This window comes from Oryza glaberrima, chromosome 10 (assembly GCF_000147395.1).
Source record: "Oryza glaberrima chromosome 10, OglaRS2, whole genome shotgun sequence".
Taxonomy (NCBI): domain Eukaryota; kingdom Viridiplantae; phylum Streptophyta; class Magnoliopsida; order Poales; family Poaceae; genus Oryza; species Oryza glaberrima.
The window spans coordinates 17,231,524-17,249,986 of NC_068335.1; the positions used below are offsets into that span (position 1 = coordinate 17,231,524).

An 18,463-nucleotide genomic window follows, 5' to 3' on the forward strand; every position below is an offset into this window, starting at 1 on the left:
GCTTCAGATGGTGAAGAAAAAAAAATCCAAGACGGTAGTGCAAACTGGACAAGCAACAAAATTTTTTAGATTAAATTTAATATAATAAGGTAATATTCGCAGGATTGTTATGTGATGGCATATCGATATCATAGAAAAATTCACCTATCAGTCGTTAACCAAAATAATGCATACTCATATCTTCTCAAGTTCTTGCACCGGAATGCACCCACTTGTCAAGTTGTTGCACTCAAATGTTTTTAATTCTTAAGTTATTATACTAGATTGCACACATCTATCAAGTTGTTGTATCATGAGTGCAATTTACTCATTTCTTTAAAAAAACAAGAGAGTTTCAAGCATCTGAATTTTTTTAAAATGTAATCGTATTTGTCATCCCTTAAATGATAATCCAATTATTCTCATTATTCCTCTATTTCTTATTTAAACAAAGTCCCTTCTTTAGATAAAAGGTTGAAAAAAACAAAATTACAGAACATAAACTTATAAAATTTACAGATTACATGCAAAAATTCGAACTTAGATAAAAAAAATAAAATAAAATCATACATAGCAAGAAAACAGCAATTAAATTGAACTGAAATTACACATTGCGTCGCACTATAATTTTATTAGGATTAGCAAATTTTCGGGCACTTGAAATCCAACAAATCCCATAAAAAAGATCTCATGTTGCAATCTTTCCTACCTTGACGAAGAGAGGCATCACATGAACTGGCGTGTGTATACTAATGACACTTTTAATAATTCATCTATATGGATTTAGACCCAGTGATGCTAATTAAGTATTCCAAATTGCAAATTGTACTCTGGTGCTTTTCTTGGCCACAAGATGTGCTAGCACTTGCAGAGTTATTCCAAAACCAAACAATGTATTGGAACAAAGGATAATTCGTTGGCCGATCCTACCTGCCAAGCTAATCATTAATCAACAAGTCGTTCAAAAAAAAATCATTAATCAACACATTCTATGCATAAAAACCCTTCTGCTTTTTTTTTCTCATTCAACCAACAAGCCCAGGTCCAAGTTTAGAACGTATTAATCTATCTGAATGATTGGATATGTAAATTATGTAGGCAAAGGGGAATTGCTCGTATGGATGAATTAAGTACTATTACAAAGCTATAAAGCTAACAAATACTCCCTCCGTCCCAAAATATAACAACTTTAATCACTTACAATTTGCCTCAAAATATAACTTCACCAAGATTCTCTTCCCAACCAATCACAATTATCCATCATTCACTTTTCTCATCTACTTCCACTTCTCAACCAATCACAATCTTTACATATTTAATTTTACCTACTTTCTTAATAAATGTGTCCAACACTCTAAACTTCTTATATCGTGGGACAGAGGTAGTAGGTTATTAGAGAAAGTTATTGCATGATCAACGCTGATACAAAATGTTTTCAAAGAAACCATGCTTTTTTGGATGCGTGTCACGAATAAGCCATACCTCCAAACACACCTTTAAGAGCAAGGATAATAGTGAGCTATAAGCCAACCATAAACTTATTATGTGAAAAAGAAAGATAAAGAAAAAAATGAAGCGCTAACTCTTATGCAAAAGCTAGCTCTACATATGCCCTAAGATATATGTATTAAGTTCATAGTGAGAGAAAGAGGGGAAAAATAGAACTAACCTTAACTAGTAACCTACTCCCTCTGTCCCACTCGCTAAGACGCGGTCAAATTTCGCATAGTCTTCAAAACTAATCTTTTACTTTAAATTTCTCATATACTACAATATTCATAGCAACAAAATCACAATCATATGAAAATAAATATAAATAATAATCCAATGACATTATCTTTATCCCAAGAAAAATAATTTATAATAAACTATTTATTGGTCAAATATTTAAATAGTTAAATTTTAAAATATGTGCGCGTCTTAATGAATAGGACAGAAGGAGCATTATACATGTTAGCTCTAATACGAGCTTACCGTTATAGCCAGTACTCACTCCGTTTCTAAATATTAAGAATCTAAGATATCGGATGAGGCATTTCCTGTCCAGATTTATAGCAAGAAATTTTTTATCCTACCATATATTCTTATATTTTGGAACTGAAACAGATGGATTCTTATATTTTGAAACGGATGGAGCACTAGTTTAGCTCGATCTTATTAACCGGTTTCCTCGGGGACCTAAGACTAAAAAAAAACTTCCACCACGCCCACCAACCACCATGCCTCCCTTCCCTTCCCCCTTGGAACCACCAACGCATGCGAACGCCCCCGCGCGCGCGCGCCCCTCCCTCCCCACCATTCCTTCTCGCCGCTCCCTCCGCAACCCACCCACCCTTCCTCCTCCCTTCCCCGGTTGCAGGCGCGGCGTCGATGCGATCCTGCCGCGGCATCGCATCCGCTGCGTAGCTCGGCGGCCGGGGGGTGGCGCGACTTCTTCCTCTTTCTCTTTTGCTTTCCTGGCTTAGCTCCGATCCTGCGCTGATTCGATCATCCTCCGGTAGGTTCTGTATCCTGTAGAGGCAGATGATGATTTGGGATTTTTTTTTTGTTTTTTTTTTCATGTTGATTTTTGCAGATTTCGGTGGCTTTTTTTTTGCCTGGTGTTTCTGCTCGACCATGCTGGCAGGTCCTTCATCTAAGAGGGTGATGCTGCTTCAGCAATTGGCAGCTAGCTAACTCTTTAGACCAAAAGAAGAATTCTGTGGTTATATGCAACAGAGAAGCGCATTCTTGCTTTGATATTCGCCGTTTTACCGGGTCGGCAGCGATCAGGGTGTGGTGACCATGGAGCAAGTGGTCGGAGGGAAGTATAAGCTCGGGAGGAAGATTGGGAGTGGGTCATTTGGGGAGCTATATCTCGGTATGTTTCATGCATGCATGTAGCTAGCTTATGAGGAAAGCAGTTTTCAAAATTTGTGATTTTTATGCTTTTCTCTCTGCCTTTTTGTTGTTGTAGGTGTTAATATACATAATGGGGAGGAAGTGGGAATAAAGCTGGTATGTCCTGATAAAATTTATTATAATTTATTTACGGGTTGCATTTGTTATGGCATTTCCCTTGCCTAGATATCCTTTTTTTTCTTTTCTTTTCTTTTTTTGAAGTTATGTATAGGTTAGAGTTGAAATGTTTGCTAAAAATATCGGTTTCTTTTTTATTCCCCCTCTATCTCTGATTTGTGCCAGGAATCTGTGAGATCAAAACATCCACAGCTGCATTACGAATCCAAAGTTTATATGCAAATGCAAGGCGGAAGTAAGACGATTGTTTTTATTATGTGTTCTGTTTACAAATGAAATTATACCAGTTAGTCCCTAAGTTTGCTGAATTCCTTGTCAACAACTACAGATGGTATCCCACATATGAAGTGGTACGGTGTCGCTGGGGAGCACAATGTTATGGTGATTGATCTTCTTGGCCCAAGTTTGGAGGACTTGTTCAACAGCTGCAACAGGAAATTCTCTCTCAAAACCGTCCTTATGCTTGCTGATCAAATAGTAAGTTCACCAGGCTCTAACTATGAATGAATACAAGATGCTGCAGTGCTGGGTGCTCCTAGAGTTAGTTAGGAAGAAAATCCACCTATGGAGTTTGATCACAACTTTCTTTTTTTTCTCTCCAAATCCTGTCTGGAACTTGTTCGCATATTCTTACCCATAACCCATGCAACAAAAATGTTCGAGATAATGATCATGCAAAATACACAAACTCCACCAAAGGCTAACGTGAGGAGATCGTGATCCTGAACATGATTAGGATGATTATCTAATTCTCTTCAGAAAAATGCAAAGTTAAGTCAGGCCTTTAAGAACAAGGGAGGACATTTAAATATGTGAAGCGAGAAAATTATTGATAAGCTTATCAGGCATCCATTTGTCAGGTTTAGATACTTTTCAAATATCTGACTTTTATGTTTGCCAGGTTTGCGTTGTTGACCCTTTTCTTTTTAGATAAACCGAGTGGAATACATGCATTCCAAGGGATTTATTCACCGTGATATCAAGCCAGACAATTTCCTTATCGGCTTAGGCCGGAAAGCGAACCAGGTTTGCATTATAGAGAAGTTTTTTCCAGTTACCATCTGAATATTGGCAGTGTATTTTCATACCAGGTTTTCCTTATTATTCCCTCCATCTACTTTTGATAGTCATATTTTATCTTGGCACACAGACCAAGGATAAGTGATTCTACTTATTATCCATTTAAATATGCTACTAGTCATTCCTCATAAATAAGCAATTCATTAATATTTACATTTCTCGATGCCCATGTAGCCAATCTTGTGTGGAAGAATGGAGAGTCACGCATTAAATTCAAGAAAGCCATTAAGATGATAAATTGTTGGATTGAAATATGCGTATCAAAAATAAATTTTTCAGATTTGGAAATATGACTATCAAAAGTAGATGGAGGGAGTATTACGAATAATTACCCAAAGCTTCTTATTCATAAATTAGTGTTACATTAAAAATGTACTCTTTTTATTTGTAGGTGTACATAATTGATTATGGGCTTGCTAAGAAATACAAGGATCTCCAGACCCATAAACACATTCCCTACAGGTGAACCATCATATTATTGTAGTCTAGAAATTAGAGCTGATGTTGGTTTTTTGTTGTGCTAAGTGGATGTGCTGTCAAATTTACATTGCATTTCCAGAATTAAGTAGTGCAAATTTCTGTGTATTGTCTTACATTAAAGTGCATCTAAATATTGTCTTTTTTATATAAATAGTTCCTAGTGGTATACTATGCCATGGGATGAGCAGTTGAGCACAGAGAGGGTCTGCAACTCTGCATGAATATTAATATATTATACAGGATTATATTTCACAAATATATAAATAATATTTTCTTTATATTTTCACATTCAAACTTCAGACACTATCCGTAATGGTTATTTTGTATGGTTGCATCCATTTTTCTTCTAGAATAACTGTGGTACCAAAGCTTACAAGTTTTCTAGTGGTATATTGTGCAGCACTGCATTCAAATCTGAATATTAAGTCCAGGATATGTCTTCTTGTGTCAATGGATTTAAGTTGGGCCCTGATGTTTGATTTTTTTTTTTTGGTTACTCTATACAGGGAGAACAAGAATCTGACAGGAACGGCACGTTATGCTAGTGTGAATACTCATCTTGGAATAGGTGAGCACAATAAGCAAGGCCAATATAGTTATGTTTATTCCCAAATTATGATAAAATAAAAAAAATACATTCTTATAATCCTTATTGTAAAATGAATGCACCTAATCTATTTTTAAAGTAAGCAAAAACACATTGTCTACATATACATGTATGATGTATTAATGTCTTGCAGAGCAAAGCAGGAGAGATGATCTGGAGTCTGTTGGCTATCTTCTCCTATATTTTTTAAGAGGAAGGTTAGGCTTGATATGATTCTTTGTACTTTACTATCTTGCCTATAATCTTTGAATAGTGCAACTGCTTATGCTTTTTTATTGTTCTCAGTCTTCCATGGCAGGGTCTTAAAGCTGGTACAAAGAAACAAAAATATGACAGAATCAGTGAAAAGAAAATGCTCACCCCAGCAGAGGTACTGATGCTTGCCATCACGAAGTTCGTCATTCTATTATTGGCAACTCCTAGATGCATATGCACTAAAATTGTTTTCACCAGGTTCTGTGCAAATCTTATCCATCAGAGTTCACCTCATATTTCCACTACTGTCGTTCCCTGCGATTCGAAGATAGACCAGATTACTCTTATTTGAAGAAACTCTTTCGGGATGTATTTACTCGTGAAGGTGCGCAAGTTTTTTCTTCTTTAAGCTCTGTTTTTTTTTTACTGTTTTTACCAACTGGACATCTTTTATGACTTGATGGAGGTCTAACTATAAACTATAAGTAACTGTAGGGTACCAACTTGATTACATATTTGACTGGACTACAAGCAAAAATCCTCAGATGGGTTCTACCAATAAGCTTATTCAAGTAGGTGACATTTAACTTTCACTGTTATGCTTTTTTAGTAAAAGCTGGGCGTAAATTACCTCTGATCTAAAAAAAACATTTAACTTTCACCCTTTTGTGTTGTTCTGTCTAATTTTCGCTGAATTACAACTATCTTTTCTGACATCCAGCAACAAAGTGGAAGAATGATTGGAATTGGACCCTCTGTTGACCGAGCAGACAAAACTTCAGGTCTATTTTCTTCTACTGAATTGCATCTGTTCCCTATCATATGAAATTACTGATTCATTTCCATACTGACTAACTTCTATTGCCAGTGGGACAAGAGATCCGGGATAGATTTACCGGTGCTGTTGAGGCCTTTGCCAGAAGAAACCCGGGTTCCGGTCGCCTCGGAGACAATTCCAGGCACAAAAGCCTCGCGGATTCCTTTGGTTCATCTACAGAAGCTGTATGTGTTAGCATTTCATCATGATAGACACTGCACATGATTTCAATCTACTATGGACATTCTCACTCTCACATTTCATGGTATCAGCCAAGAAATTGCTTTCACCGGACAAATCTCTTGTTAATTTTATTCTGATTGCATTCCATCTAACAGCCTCATCCTTTTGCTTATACTTATGATTATCCGCCAAAATTTAAATTTTCAACCTTAAATTTGGAGTTGTTTTGGGGGGTAAAAATACGTATATAAAAGTTTTTTACACAAATTATTTTTCGTTTACAAATATGTCGTTTGGCTTATTCCCCCAATAAGATTCCAAACTAGTATTGTTTGGCTTTAACCAAATTCAGTCATCCAGACATGAAACTATAAATGCAAATGCTGAATTAGATTTCTGGAATGGGAACTTACCACTTTGTTTCGTGTGAATCAGGTTGTTGATTCGGAGAGAACACGAACCATATCCAGGAACAGGAGCTCGGCGAAGATGCCCACCACCGCCGCCGCCGCCGCCACCCCGTCTAGCCGGGGGACATCCTCGAAAGGCGACGGCGGCGAGCAGAACCGGGCCGGCCGGTGGGTGTCGAGCGGCAGCGGCAGCAACCGCCCGTCCCCCGCCGCCGCCCAGCGGCACCACCACCACCACCACTCGGCCGCCGCGGACGACAGGTCGCCGCCGGCAGCGAAGGGGGGCACCGCTATCCGGTGCTTCGAGCGCCTCTCGATCGGCGGCGAGAGGAGGAAGTGAAGTGAGCCTCCGCCGCCCACCGCCGCCTCGCGGGATTGTTCGATGTTACTCGCATGAAAACGCCGCGCGTCTCACTCACCGCTGAACCTTTCGTCTTCCCTGAGATTTTTTCCATTTCCATATGTGTGCTATGAACACCGTGTGCATGTGCATCGCCGCCGGCGGCCGGCGGGGAGGGGATGGGCGGCGGCGCCGCCACCGCCGCCGCCGCTCCGGGGTTTGGGGCGGCGCTCGTGAGCCGTTGGATCGGCGGTGTGCGGCCCGGATCAAGTGTTGGTCACTTTTACGGGTGAGCCCTCGTAGTATATCGTATTATCGTTTGAGCCCGTTGGGAAATGGATTTTTGGGTGAGTACTGTATATAGTCGAACTCAACCATGCCAAATACTAAAAATGAAAGATTTTGGGAATGTCAACAAAATTAGCACCAATTTGGTTAATTGGTTTGGAACAGAAATTTAGCACTACCAAAATTCATCTCTTCTACGCATATTTGAACTTTTGCAATCGTTGAAAAAAAAAAGCAACAAGCTAAATTTCAACTTTGGCCTTGTTTAGTTTCCAAAAACGTCACATCGAATCTTTGGACACATGCATAGAGTATTAAATATAGATAAATTAAAAAAAACTAACTGCACAGTTTGTATAGAAATCGCGAGACGAATCTTTTGAGCCTAATTTGTCCATAATTAGCTATAAAGTGCTACAGTAACCATGCTAATAACGGATTAATCAGGCTTAATAAATTTGTCTCGCGGTTTCAAGGCGAGTTATGAAATTAGTTTTTTCATTAGTGTCCAAAAACCCCTTCCGACATCCGGTCAAACATCCGATATGACACCCAAAAGTTTTCTTTTCGCGAACTAAACACGCCCTTTGCCAAAACTTTTGGCATGGCAAAATCTTGTAAAAAAAAGAATTGGCAAGGCTACAATTAGTAACACCCTGCTATCGATTGAGCCTGTTTTAGGAGCTAGACGCAGTTGACAATTCACTATGGTTGGATGGTTTAAGATTAGAGTGACTATGGGATAAAACTACATTTTGATTAATATGAATTGGTTGGCGGAAACCTTGTATAATATTACTATTTGAACATGTCTCAGGAAATTGTTCTTTGCAATTAGGGATAAAAGAACAGTGATAGAAACTCCAATTGAGCCAGCATTGTTCTATAAAAGTGATACCATTTACAATCGTTTTCTTTTCAAGCAATATATAAAGTTTGGTTTTTCTAATTTTTTCGAGAACACTCCCATCAAGCAACCGATGGGGTGATAAAATATCGGGCGTTTTCTCCACCATTTCTTATCCATTCTCTCGTCCCTTACTCTTTCTCTCTCTCCTTTCTCTCTCTGCACCTTTCCTCTTCTCTTCTCTGTGAGTAGGCAATGAACTGGCATTCACAAGCAGCTCATCACTCATGGGTTGGCAGAAGAGCAAAGCCATGGTGGTGGCGGTGGCAAGGGCGTGGCCAAGCTCTGTGAGGCGACGGCCATGCAAACATGGCTGAGCTCAGCGCAGCGTCAACGACAATGGCCACATGGATGTGGCCGAGCTCAGCACGGTGTCGGCGACAATGTTGTAGAGCAGCCACAGAAGCAGGTGGTAGCGATTGTAGCGTATTTTTTTAGCCATGGTGTCATCTCTGTAGCTACACGCATGGCGTCATCCCGATGTCAATGTGGTGGTAACCACCGAAGAGGAGTTAGAGGTAGATCTGGATTTTTTTTCTCAAATATTTGATGTTTCAGCTCATGTATCTTGATGTTTCATTAGTTAGATTGAAATGTTGTTGTGGGATTTGCGATGGTGTTTCTTTTTCCCGATATATTCGGATATGTTTGATGTTTCAATATATTTTCATACACTGTAGCAATAATATTTTATTACGTGATTTGATTGTGTTTCATCATTTTCAGTATTGAAACATTTTTTTATTATATACTTAAAAATATGTAATGGTGAAACAATTCCTAATTTTTAGAAAAAAAATCAAATGTAATCACCCCGTATTTTTTTCTAGCACCATATTATAGTCAACACTAAATACTAAGTTGGTTAATATAAAAACTCGCGGCCAACCAAGAATCATTTCTGAAAACAGTTTTCCTCCCTATTTGCAAATTGCAATTGCACCTTTGGCTTCTCTTTGGTTGTGTTTAGATCCAAAGTTTGGATCCAAACTTCAGTCCTTTTCCATCACATCAACATGTCATACACACATAACTTTTCAATCACATCATCTCCAGATCTCTAGTTTCAACCAAAATCTAAACTTTACGCTGAACTATCCACAATCCAAACCCAAACATTGCTTACGCCATGCGAGCACGCACACGCTGACGCGTTTATTGTTGTTTTTGCACGAGGACAGGTCAAACGTCACAGGTAGTAAAGCGAAAAAGGTGCTGTTTCTCACGCACGCTCCTATTCTTTCAGTTTAGACAGTTGGGCCCTCATAGCTTTCCAAGTCTCACAGATTGGTCCCTGAGTAGTGAGTAGGATGAATGTACCCAAATGGTGCTGAATTTGCGAATCATGTCTGCATCGACGCATTGTTCCAATGTACAGAAGCTTGCACTGAATCAAAAACACGAGCTGATATATCAGACGTCCACCAAAAACAAAATTACAACCACACAAGCACGCACGTATGTCCTACTCTCTAAGCCGACAAATGAAGCTCTCCATGCAGAACTGAGCTAACACTAACAGTGCCACAAGTTTATAGAGAAGCCGTTTTTTTTTTTTACTCACTGAATTTTCGGGCTTGTCAGGTTGATACACATCCATCTTCACATAGTTGAAGTATCAACCATCCGATATTTACAGGTGCAAATGTACTATTTTGTTTCGTATCACGAATTTGAAATGTAGGTACAGAGCAGGTCTTTGTGTAAAATGTTGGGTTACAGAGAAGTTCCCTCTTCTATGGATTTTTCAGAGCAGCCAGCCTCTTCTCGAGTTCGTCCAATTCTGAACTGTACACGAGGAAATCATAGAGTCAACAAAGTGGAAAATCATGAATAAATAGGCGAATAGATATGCAGGTGTCTGGGAAGCAATGATTCTACACTCGGTTCAGATATATCTGAAAGCTACTAATACATAATGGTTGGTGATGACTTCGTTGTATCAGCTTATAACGACTCACATTAGAATACCATGAATACAATCAAGAGACACATGTTCTAAAATTCGAAAACTAGCACACACGCTGATTTGATGATAACTAGAGTTTTCTAAGTCTGTCGCGACACATAGCTATTGATTTTTATACGATCTATTAATTCTTTTTACCAATGGCAAACAAAAAATCAGCAGGGATCTAACTAGTCATAGCAGCATAGAGTGGGAAAATACAGTAACTCTAAGTCCTTATAAAGGGGAAAAGGAAAGACAAAGTTAAGCAAACAAACAAGATGGCAAACAAACAAGATGGTCAAAATCCTGGATCCAGCGTACCTTTCATCAGCTTGAACCTTCTTTCCAGTAATCCTTCCTTTAGGAGCTGAGGATAACTGTGAAGAGGAAAAGGATAAGAAAAACTAAAACTACCTAAAAAAGAAAAGAAAACAGACTAAAGAACTGAGATAGTAACTTCAACTACCTGTGAGGCAATATCAACACCAATCTCATCCAGGACCTAAAAAACATAGACAAGAAATGATGAAAAATCAAATTCAAGGCATAGGGCTTATGGAAGGGGAAAAAGACGGAAGGGTAGCATTTCAAAAAGATTCTAGCAATTTGGTCTGGAAATAGGAATTGAAAATGACCTGATTTGCAAGGTCTTCAGTTTCTTCCTCAGCTTGATCATCGTCTAAGATATTGTCAATGGAGTCAGACATCATCTCATTCTGCTCAAAGAATAAAGAAAGTCAATGCATAACTTTCTACATACAGGTGCTATCACCGTTTAATTTTGTCTTACAACAAACAACCAAAGCTGTTAAGAACATAGAAAGTTAAGAGTACCGTCATATCCATTTGTGCTGACTGTTTTTGGAATTCTTGCATCACCTTCATCTGTTTGGCTGGATCCATTTGCTGCAAATAAAAACAAAATGAGATGAAAAAGTCATACTCATTAGAAGACATGTATTAAAGTCATATCAGGCAACCCAGGTTAAATTCAGAAGTATCGAGCAGCACAGGTCAAAATTCAATTGCACTGAAAAGAAGTTAATAACATATGGAGGACACAAGAGAAAGATTAATATTAAGTTGGTTCTTGTATAAACTCCATACTTGAATATTCAAGTTTGTGCTATAATGATGTCCGATGCACATAATCCTGGTGTGTTATTACCTTGTTCAAAGCTCCCATTGATTTGCTTGCACTTTGCATGCCAGCAGCCACTGAAGTGTTGGCATGCATTGCCTATGGACAAAATTCAACATAAAAGATAAAAAATGTTAACCCCGTTATGTTGGAACGAAAGAAGCAAAAAGGGGAAACAAACATTTCACCTGTGTATGTGTTGCAATGCCCCTAATCTGAGCTCTGCTACCTTGTAAATTAGAAATTTGCTGTCTTAGCCTGATCAGCTGGCGGGCCAGAATTCTGGTTGCTGCCTATAAAAGAGATGGAAATCACAAAAAGATATGAGCCACCGTATGATCTGAGACCAAAATTATTGTGCTGAAACTGAAACATAAGAACAAAGACCTCATTGCCAGTTTTTGCAGTCCTTTTGATTTCAGCAACTAGCCTCTTTTCCTGTTGATTGAAAAAAAAAATAAACTAGTGATGCTACTGATTCAATTTTCATCCTAAAAATTCCATGTTAAGATTGACAATGATAAGACATTATTGACAGTGAATTGGTTAAGCATACGTCTCAGCTTATAAAAACTTGGTTTCGTTTCAATGCAAAACAAATTCTCAGATGAATCTGAACACACAAGACTATTTACAAACTAGCAAATATTCTAGGCATTTTTTCTCATTAGTTAGACAACTTAAGGGGTGTGGCTACAGATGCATACCTCTAGCTGCAACGTTCCAATATCTCTCTCAATACCTTCAGATGAAATGCCAACAAATTAGATTCTTCAGAAACGAGAATATGCAGGAGGAACTGTCCATATTTAATTTCAAGGAGAGCAAGTAGTTCAAGGCAGCCTCCTCAACCATCAAATCCTCGTGGTTGATAACTAGCCCTAGATTAGATTTCCCTATACCAACTTATTCACGTTTCATGCATGTTTCAGTTTAAGTTTGGTAACAATAACATCAACTCCTCAAAATCTCAAAACATTTTCCAGCAAACATCCCAAATCAACATCACAGCTTACTTAAAGCAATATGCTATCCCCACAGAAAAGCTGCATTTAACCCTTATAGCGACGATCAGAAATAAATGGATGCAGCGAGCCAGCTTTTGATTCAACACGCACTAGAAGCAAAACTGCAGCTAGCCTAGCATATGTAGATCGATATGTTCCAAAACACCAATTGAATCAAAAGCAAAACTGCAGCTAGCCTAGCATATGTAGATCGATATGTGCCAGAGAAGTAATCGATATGTAAAGCAAAAACACGATTACTTCTCTGGCACAACAACGAGTGTGCTGGAAAAAAAGGAATCGATCAAACCAATCACCTCTGGTAGCATTCGTCAGCTCACGCTTGCTGCTCCGGATCGCCTCTGCACAGTCAAAAAAAACCCACCCAAAATTAGAGCTCGGAGCACATCGACCACACCGATCGGAATAGAAACAACCCCCTAGGGATCCCCCCGAAGCGAGGCGGATCAATCCGAATTCGAGCTAAGCGCCGCGAATTCGATCGAATTTTTTGGTCGTCGGGGATCGAGTTGGGGGGTGGGGAGGAACGAGACGATCGTCGCACCTCGCGGCGTGGGCTTCTTCGCGAAGGGGTTCATCTCCGCCGCGGCGCCGGCGGTGTGCTTGCTCGTCGCCGGGGAGGGAGCGGAGGAGATGGCGGTGGGGGAAGCCGCGTAGGGGGGGGGAGGAGTTTAGTTTATTGGATTTTCTCCCCAACTTTTTTTTCCTGGTAGTTGCGCGGAAGGGCTAAAGCTAACCGCCGCGGGGGCAAAAGCCTTTCGTTCTTTTGCTTAACCGCGGACCGCGCGAGGGATCAGGGATGCACTAAAAGAGAGGTTGAATGGTCAACTGGGTCATAACTAAAGTCAGTCAATTATAATATTTTTGGGATTTTAGGATTTATGCTATGCGTATCTGACGTTTTTTCTAATGTCATGTCATATCAGACGGTGACGAGACTTAATATGGATATTGAGGTGGCGTTCGTTTGTTGATAAAGATGAAGATTTTTACACAAAATAAGGTGGTATTAACGTATGATTGATTGAGTTTTAATTATTATAAACTTGAAAAATAGATTAATATGATATTTTAGAGCAACTTTCATATAGAAAGTTTTCGCACGAAACACATCATTTAGTAGTTTAAAAAGCGTGCCACGGAAATCTTAATCTTTATCCAACTCTTGTTGGAGAAAAGAACGGGACCTGAGAGATATAGGGGGTGTTTAGATCCAGGGTGTAAAGTTTTGGCATGTCACATCAAAAATTATACAAAATGTCGCATAGGGTGTCTGGGCACTAATAAAAAACTAATTACAGAATCCGTCAGTAAACCATGAGACAAATTTATTAAGCCTAATTAATCCACCATTAGCAAATGTTTACTGTAGCACCACATTGTCAAATCATTGAGCAATTAGGCTTAAAAGATTCATCTCGCAAATTAGTCGCAATATGTACAATCAATTTTTTTCCTATATTTAATACTTCATGCATGTGTTCAAACGTTCGATGTGACAGGGTGAAAAATTTTAGAGTGGGATCTAAACTGGACCATATGAGAACAATATATATAGGCGCGGTTTAGATTCCACCCTAAAATTTTTCACCATCACATTAAACGTTTGAACACCTATATGAAGTATTGAATACAAACTAAAAAAATAATTAATTATACATATTGAGACTAATTTGCGGGACGAATCTTTTAAGCCTAATTGCTCCATGATTTGACAACATTGTCATTTTACCAAAATTCTGGCATTGCTAAAACTTAGTAAAGTTTATTTTGGCTACAATCTGAACAGTCCCTTACTAATATCCAGATATATCGTTTACTACGTAATGACATGTACTCGAGACCTATTTGGATATGTGAGTATAGCTACAATATCTTTGATAATAGTAGAGAAACTAAATTAAAATGGCCATCAATTGGTCTGATTGACGCACACCGATTTCCTTTTGTTTATCAAAAAGCCATGCAGGTAGTATTTGAAACAGATTATTTACCAGCTCATTGCGATAGAAATTATTGGAAAACGAAGCGCTGCTGGAGATGGTGTGATCTGTCTCTAAAACGCAACCATTCTTTTTTTTACTTCGGTTTGAACCACCAGGATTCACTAAATCAGGCATCCAAAAACATTCCTTTTTTTTTTCTTCTTAAAATCACCACAAACCACCAAGATTTGAAGTTCGAACTAAACAAACCCTATGAAACATGAGAAACTTTCATCTCAGAAATAAGAAACACTGATGAAACTGTTCAGTTCAACCGAATCTGAAGTTTTCACAGAACAGAGACACTAGCAGAGAACTAGACGAGAGAACCAAAGAAGAGCATATCACATCAGAAATGGAGCGATGAGATCACGCCATCTGTCGGCCAAGTGCAATCGACGGCGAGGATGTGGCAGTGTCAATGGCGGTGGTCGAAGCAGAACTCCTCCCGGGCGCCGCACGAGCAGGTCACGCTCACCACCACCTCGCCGCCGGCGCAGGCCACCGCCGCCGCCGCCGCCGCCGCGGTGGTGGCGCCCTCTCCGCCGCCCATCCTGGAGGACGCTCGCGCCTCCCGCTCCTGGAGATGGGCAAGAGAACGGCGACGTGTGGAGCAATCAAGATTCAAGAACAGGGGGGATAGAAAGAGGAGATCGGTGCAGACGATTCGAACCTGGTTGGTCGCCTTCGCCGGCGAGGTGAGGAACGTGCAGCACGTGGTGGCCGCCGACGAGGACAGGGTGGCGCCACGGGAGGGCTCGCCGGTGGCCGGGGCTAGTACCGTCTTGGTGACCTTCTGCGGCGGCGGCGGCAGGGTGATCTGCAGCTGCTCGTCGCGCGGCGGCTGCGGGCTCGTACGGCCCTCGGCTGCGGCGTGGGCGAGGCGGCGTGACCAGAGGGTGCTGCTCCGGGACTTCCGCGCCGGCGACGACGAGATGGTGTACGGCGGCGCGACGAGACCGCCATCGCCGATAATCTGAGATGGCTCCTTAGCCGCCGCAGACGCTGGGGAACCTGCCGGCCCGGACACCAGATTCGGAGGAGCCGAGAACGGGGCACCGCTGCGGGTGGTGTCGCCGGCGGTGCGCTCTGGCTCCGGCGAACGGAAGAACGCGAATCCGCCCCCATCGTTGGCGCTCCTGGTCGCCGGCCTCGGGGAAGCCAAGAACGCGGAGGCGCCAATGCCGTTGGACTTGGAGCCCATGGGGGTGAGCGACGACGACGGATCAGGGGGCAAGAACCCGGATCCCGCGCCGCCGCAGCTGGCGGTGGATCCCATGGGCGTCAACGGCTGCTGCTGCTTCGGCGACGAGGCCAAGAACGCGAACGCGAACGCGGCGCCGCTCCCGCTGGACACCGATGGCGGCGCCAACACCCTCTCCGCCATAGCGGAGAACGACGAACCCCCACCGCCTCCGCCTCCGCTCCCGCCGGTCCTCGTCGACCGATCACCCCCCGACGAGAGAGCCCCCGGGGAGGCGCTCCCCAGCGCGGGCGCGGTCGGCGTGGAGGCGAAGGGCGGGAGCTCCAGCAGCATCCTCTTGCGCGGGGAGAAGGGCGGGAAGAGGCAGCGGCGCTTGCGGCCGACGGCGCAGGGGTCGGAGAAGGCGACCGGCGACTGGTCGGCGCCGTCGACGCGGAGCTCGGCGAGGTGGTGCGCCTGCGGCGTGCGGAAGAGGGAGAGGGAGGCGGCGGCCACCTCCATGGCTAGCTGGGTGCTCTCTTGGCTCGCGCTCGCGGCTGCCTCCTCCTCAGGTTGTTGGGTTAGTTGTTGTTGCGGCTCTCTTGGCTCGCTTTTTGTAGCTTTGAGGTGACGATTTTGGATCACGGGCAGCCGTCGGATCAGTAAAGATCGGCTCCGATTCGATGCTAGAACAATTCGTTTCTTTTGAACAATGTTATCGGGTGTAGCATTTCTGGCTTGTTTCTTTTCCTTTCAACTTTACTCTTGGAAGTAAAAGAAGTTGTGAAATGTGAATATCTCATTGAAGGCATGTTTTCTCAAATAGTCGGGAATAGGAAACATGTTGATTCATGAATGAAAGTAGAAATATAAAGTTTTGGCGTAAAAAGTTGCGAGAAGTATTTTAGAGTATGTTTAAGCTCAATTGTCTTGTTCAGTCGTTAAATCATACATGTGTGTACGATGTAGTTTGTTTGATAAGTATTTTTAATGTTTGTTTAGTTCCAGTTGTATTGATTTAATTGCTTGTTTGTCAAAGTACGCGAAATGTACTTTCGCCCTATGCTACTACCCAATCTTCTCGTCATAAGATTTGGATATACCGTGCAACTCGACGAACTAGATGAATAACAAATTATCTGTGCAACATGGCTTTCACCTTGAATTTGCACAACCACACGTTATATTGATCATCTCATCTAAAAAATATTCGTAGCAAATAGTGTTGTTGTTCTTCTCGAAGGATTTGTGCCGCCATCACCAGACTAGAGTTAGGGATTGTGAGTTGTTATCATAGATAATTCTTACTTTACTTTTCAGGAAATTGAGAGAGCAATAGATTCATTTTATTTTTCCGTGTTCGAGAAGATCAACCTATATATAGTGTGTTTTTTTGCGAATTCATATCGAATGTTGTGTGTTGCATGTGAAAAATGTTGTTCATTCAATTTGCCAGGATTTCACAGTGTATTCGGATCCTACATTAAAAAAACCGGATGCCCTATATTGTAAATGAATGGTCGGGTTCACTTGTTGAGCAACAAACCACACAATGAAATGTGATACATTTGCGCTTGGCTACTCTAGTTTATCACTCCAACATGAAAACTACGACTAATTTTATGGCATTAGCTTTTTTTTAACAGTAAGTATATTTTATATGTTACATTTGGTCGGTTATCTATATCTATACTATTATAAAAATTGAAGATATTTCCGTGGTCCGTCATTCGTGTTTGAGTCGGTTATAAAAATTGATGATGTTTCCGTGGTTCGTCATCCGTGTTTAAGTCGGTTTCAATTTTATGTTTTGGTTTTAATCTATATCTATTCTCTATCTCTACTATTATAAAAACTGAAGATGTGTTTGCCGGTATTTTGGTACGTCATCTGTGTATGAGTCGGTTTTTAAGCTCATTTGCTTTTGGAAATATACATCCGCATTTGAGTCAGTTTTTAAGATTGTTCACTTTTGGTAATACAAAAGGAATCATATAAAAGTTTTGGTTTAAAAAACTCGCATGCTAACTTGAGACGATCGGACTCCTAACTGCAGCTCATGATTTTCTAAAAATATATATATCCAAGTGAACTCCCACAGTGAATTTCATCTTAACTAAACTATATAACAATAATAAGATTAAAATAGATTTCACTCGTTGCAACGCACGGGCATTTTTCCTAGTAAAGTTTAATTTGTAAACGTGCAATACCACGTGTTGTATTGGTCCACTAACTTAGATCAGACATAATCATTCCCCTTTTTACTCTTCATACCATCCATACTTATCTCAGGACTCCATCGGCATAATTTTAAAAACTGAACAGAGCAAGAAAAATACGGACAACACACGTGAGCATCTCATAAAACAACTTCCAAATTAGGCTAGCAAATCTGTTGGTGCCATCCATCCGTTGCAACGCACGGGCATTTTTTCTAGTAAAGTTTAATTTGTAAACGTGCAATACCACATGTTGTATTGGTCCACTAACTTAGATCAAACATAATCATTCCTTTTTTTACTCTTCGTACCATCCATATTTATCTCAGTACTCCAACGGCATAATTTTAAAAACTGAACAGAGCAAGAAAAATACGGCCAACACACGTGACCATCTCATAAAACAACTTCCAAATTAGGCCAGCAAATCCGTTGGCGCCATCCATCGCCAAACCCACCCGAATAATTCATATCTATTTCATTTAAACCCTCAAACCTCAATGTAATAGCAGCAAATATAAACAAAACAATACTACTTATAACTTATAATGTTTATATTCTTTGACGACGAGATCTATAATAGTTTTCGTTTCGAATCGAACGAAACTTAGGATTTGAAACTTAAACCAAGAACTTATAACTTAATGTT

The 18,463-nt window shown here is 40.7% G+C and overlaps 3 protein-coding genes across 4 annotated transcripts; 1 reads left to right on the forward strand and 2 right to left on the reverse strand.

Moving 5' to 3' along the window:
• Window positions 1–2,235: 2,235 nt before the first annotated feature.
• LOC127752607 (uncharacterized) lies at window positions 2,236–7,582 on the forward strand. 2 transcript variants are annotated; one of them, XM_052278016.1, is made up of 15 exons: window positions 2,236–2,480; window positions 2,555–2,839; window positions 2,936–2,976; window positions 3,163–3,232; window positions 3,326–3,474; window positions 3,928–4,023; window positions 4,469–4,539; window positions 5,064–5,125; window positions 5,298–5,361; window positions 5,450–5,534; window positions 5,618–5,744; window positions 5,855–5,931; window positions 6,081–6,141; window positions 6,228–6,361; window positions 6,795–7,582. In XM_052278016.1, the coding sequence occupies exons 2-15, from the start codon at window positions 2,764–2,766 to the stop codon at window positions 7,107–7,109; spliced, it is 1,428 nt and encodes a 475-aa protein (XP_052133976.1). In that variant the 5' UTR covers window positions 2,236–2,480; window positions 2,555–2,763; the 3' UTR covers window positions 7,110–7,582. The 2 variants fall into 2 exon arrangements, with proteins under 2 accessions (XP_052133976.1, XP_052133975.1); XM_052278015.1 differs by having other exon boundaries at window positions 2,236–2,476.
• A 2,110-nt stretch (window positions 7,583–9,692) lies between these two features.
• On the reverse strand, window positions 9,693–13,147 carry LOC127752608 (vacuolar protein sorting-associated protein 2 homolog 3). The gene is made up of 11 exons (XM_052278018.1): window positions 12,969–13,147; window positions 12,721–12,765; window positions 12,104–12,138; window positions 11,784–11,834; window positions 11,585–11,689; window positions 11,424–11,495; window positions 11,090–11,161; window positions 10,891–10,971; window positions 10,722–10,757; window positions 10,577–10,632; window positions 9,693–10,092 (listed from the first exon to the last, which is right to left on the reverse strand). Exons 1-11 carry the CDS (start codon window positions 13,000–13,002, stop codon window positions 10,041–10,043), a joined length of 639 nt encoding a protein of 212 aa, XP_052133978.1. The 5' UTR covers window positions 13,003–13,147; the 3' UTR covers window positions 9,693–10,040.
• A 1,418-nt stretch (window positions 13,148–14,565) lies between these two features.
• On the reverse strand, window positions 14,566–16,149 carry LOC127753327 (formin-like protein 7). The gene is made up of 2 exons (XM_052278808.1): window positions 15,083–16,149; window positions 14,566–14,989 (listed from the first exon to the last, which is right to left on the reverse strand). The coding sequence occupies exons 1-2, from the start codon at window positions 16,112–16,114 to the stop codon at window positions 14,828–14,830; spliced, it is 1,194 nt and encodes a 397-aa protein (XP_052134768.1). The 5' UTR covers window positions 16,115–16,149; the 3' UTR covers window positions 14,566–14,827.
• Window positions 16,150–18,463: the final 2,314 nt, after the last annotated feature.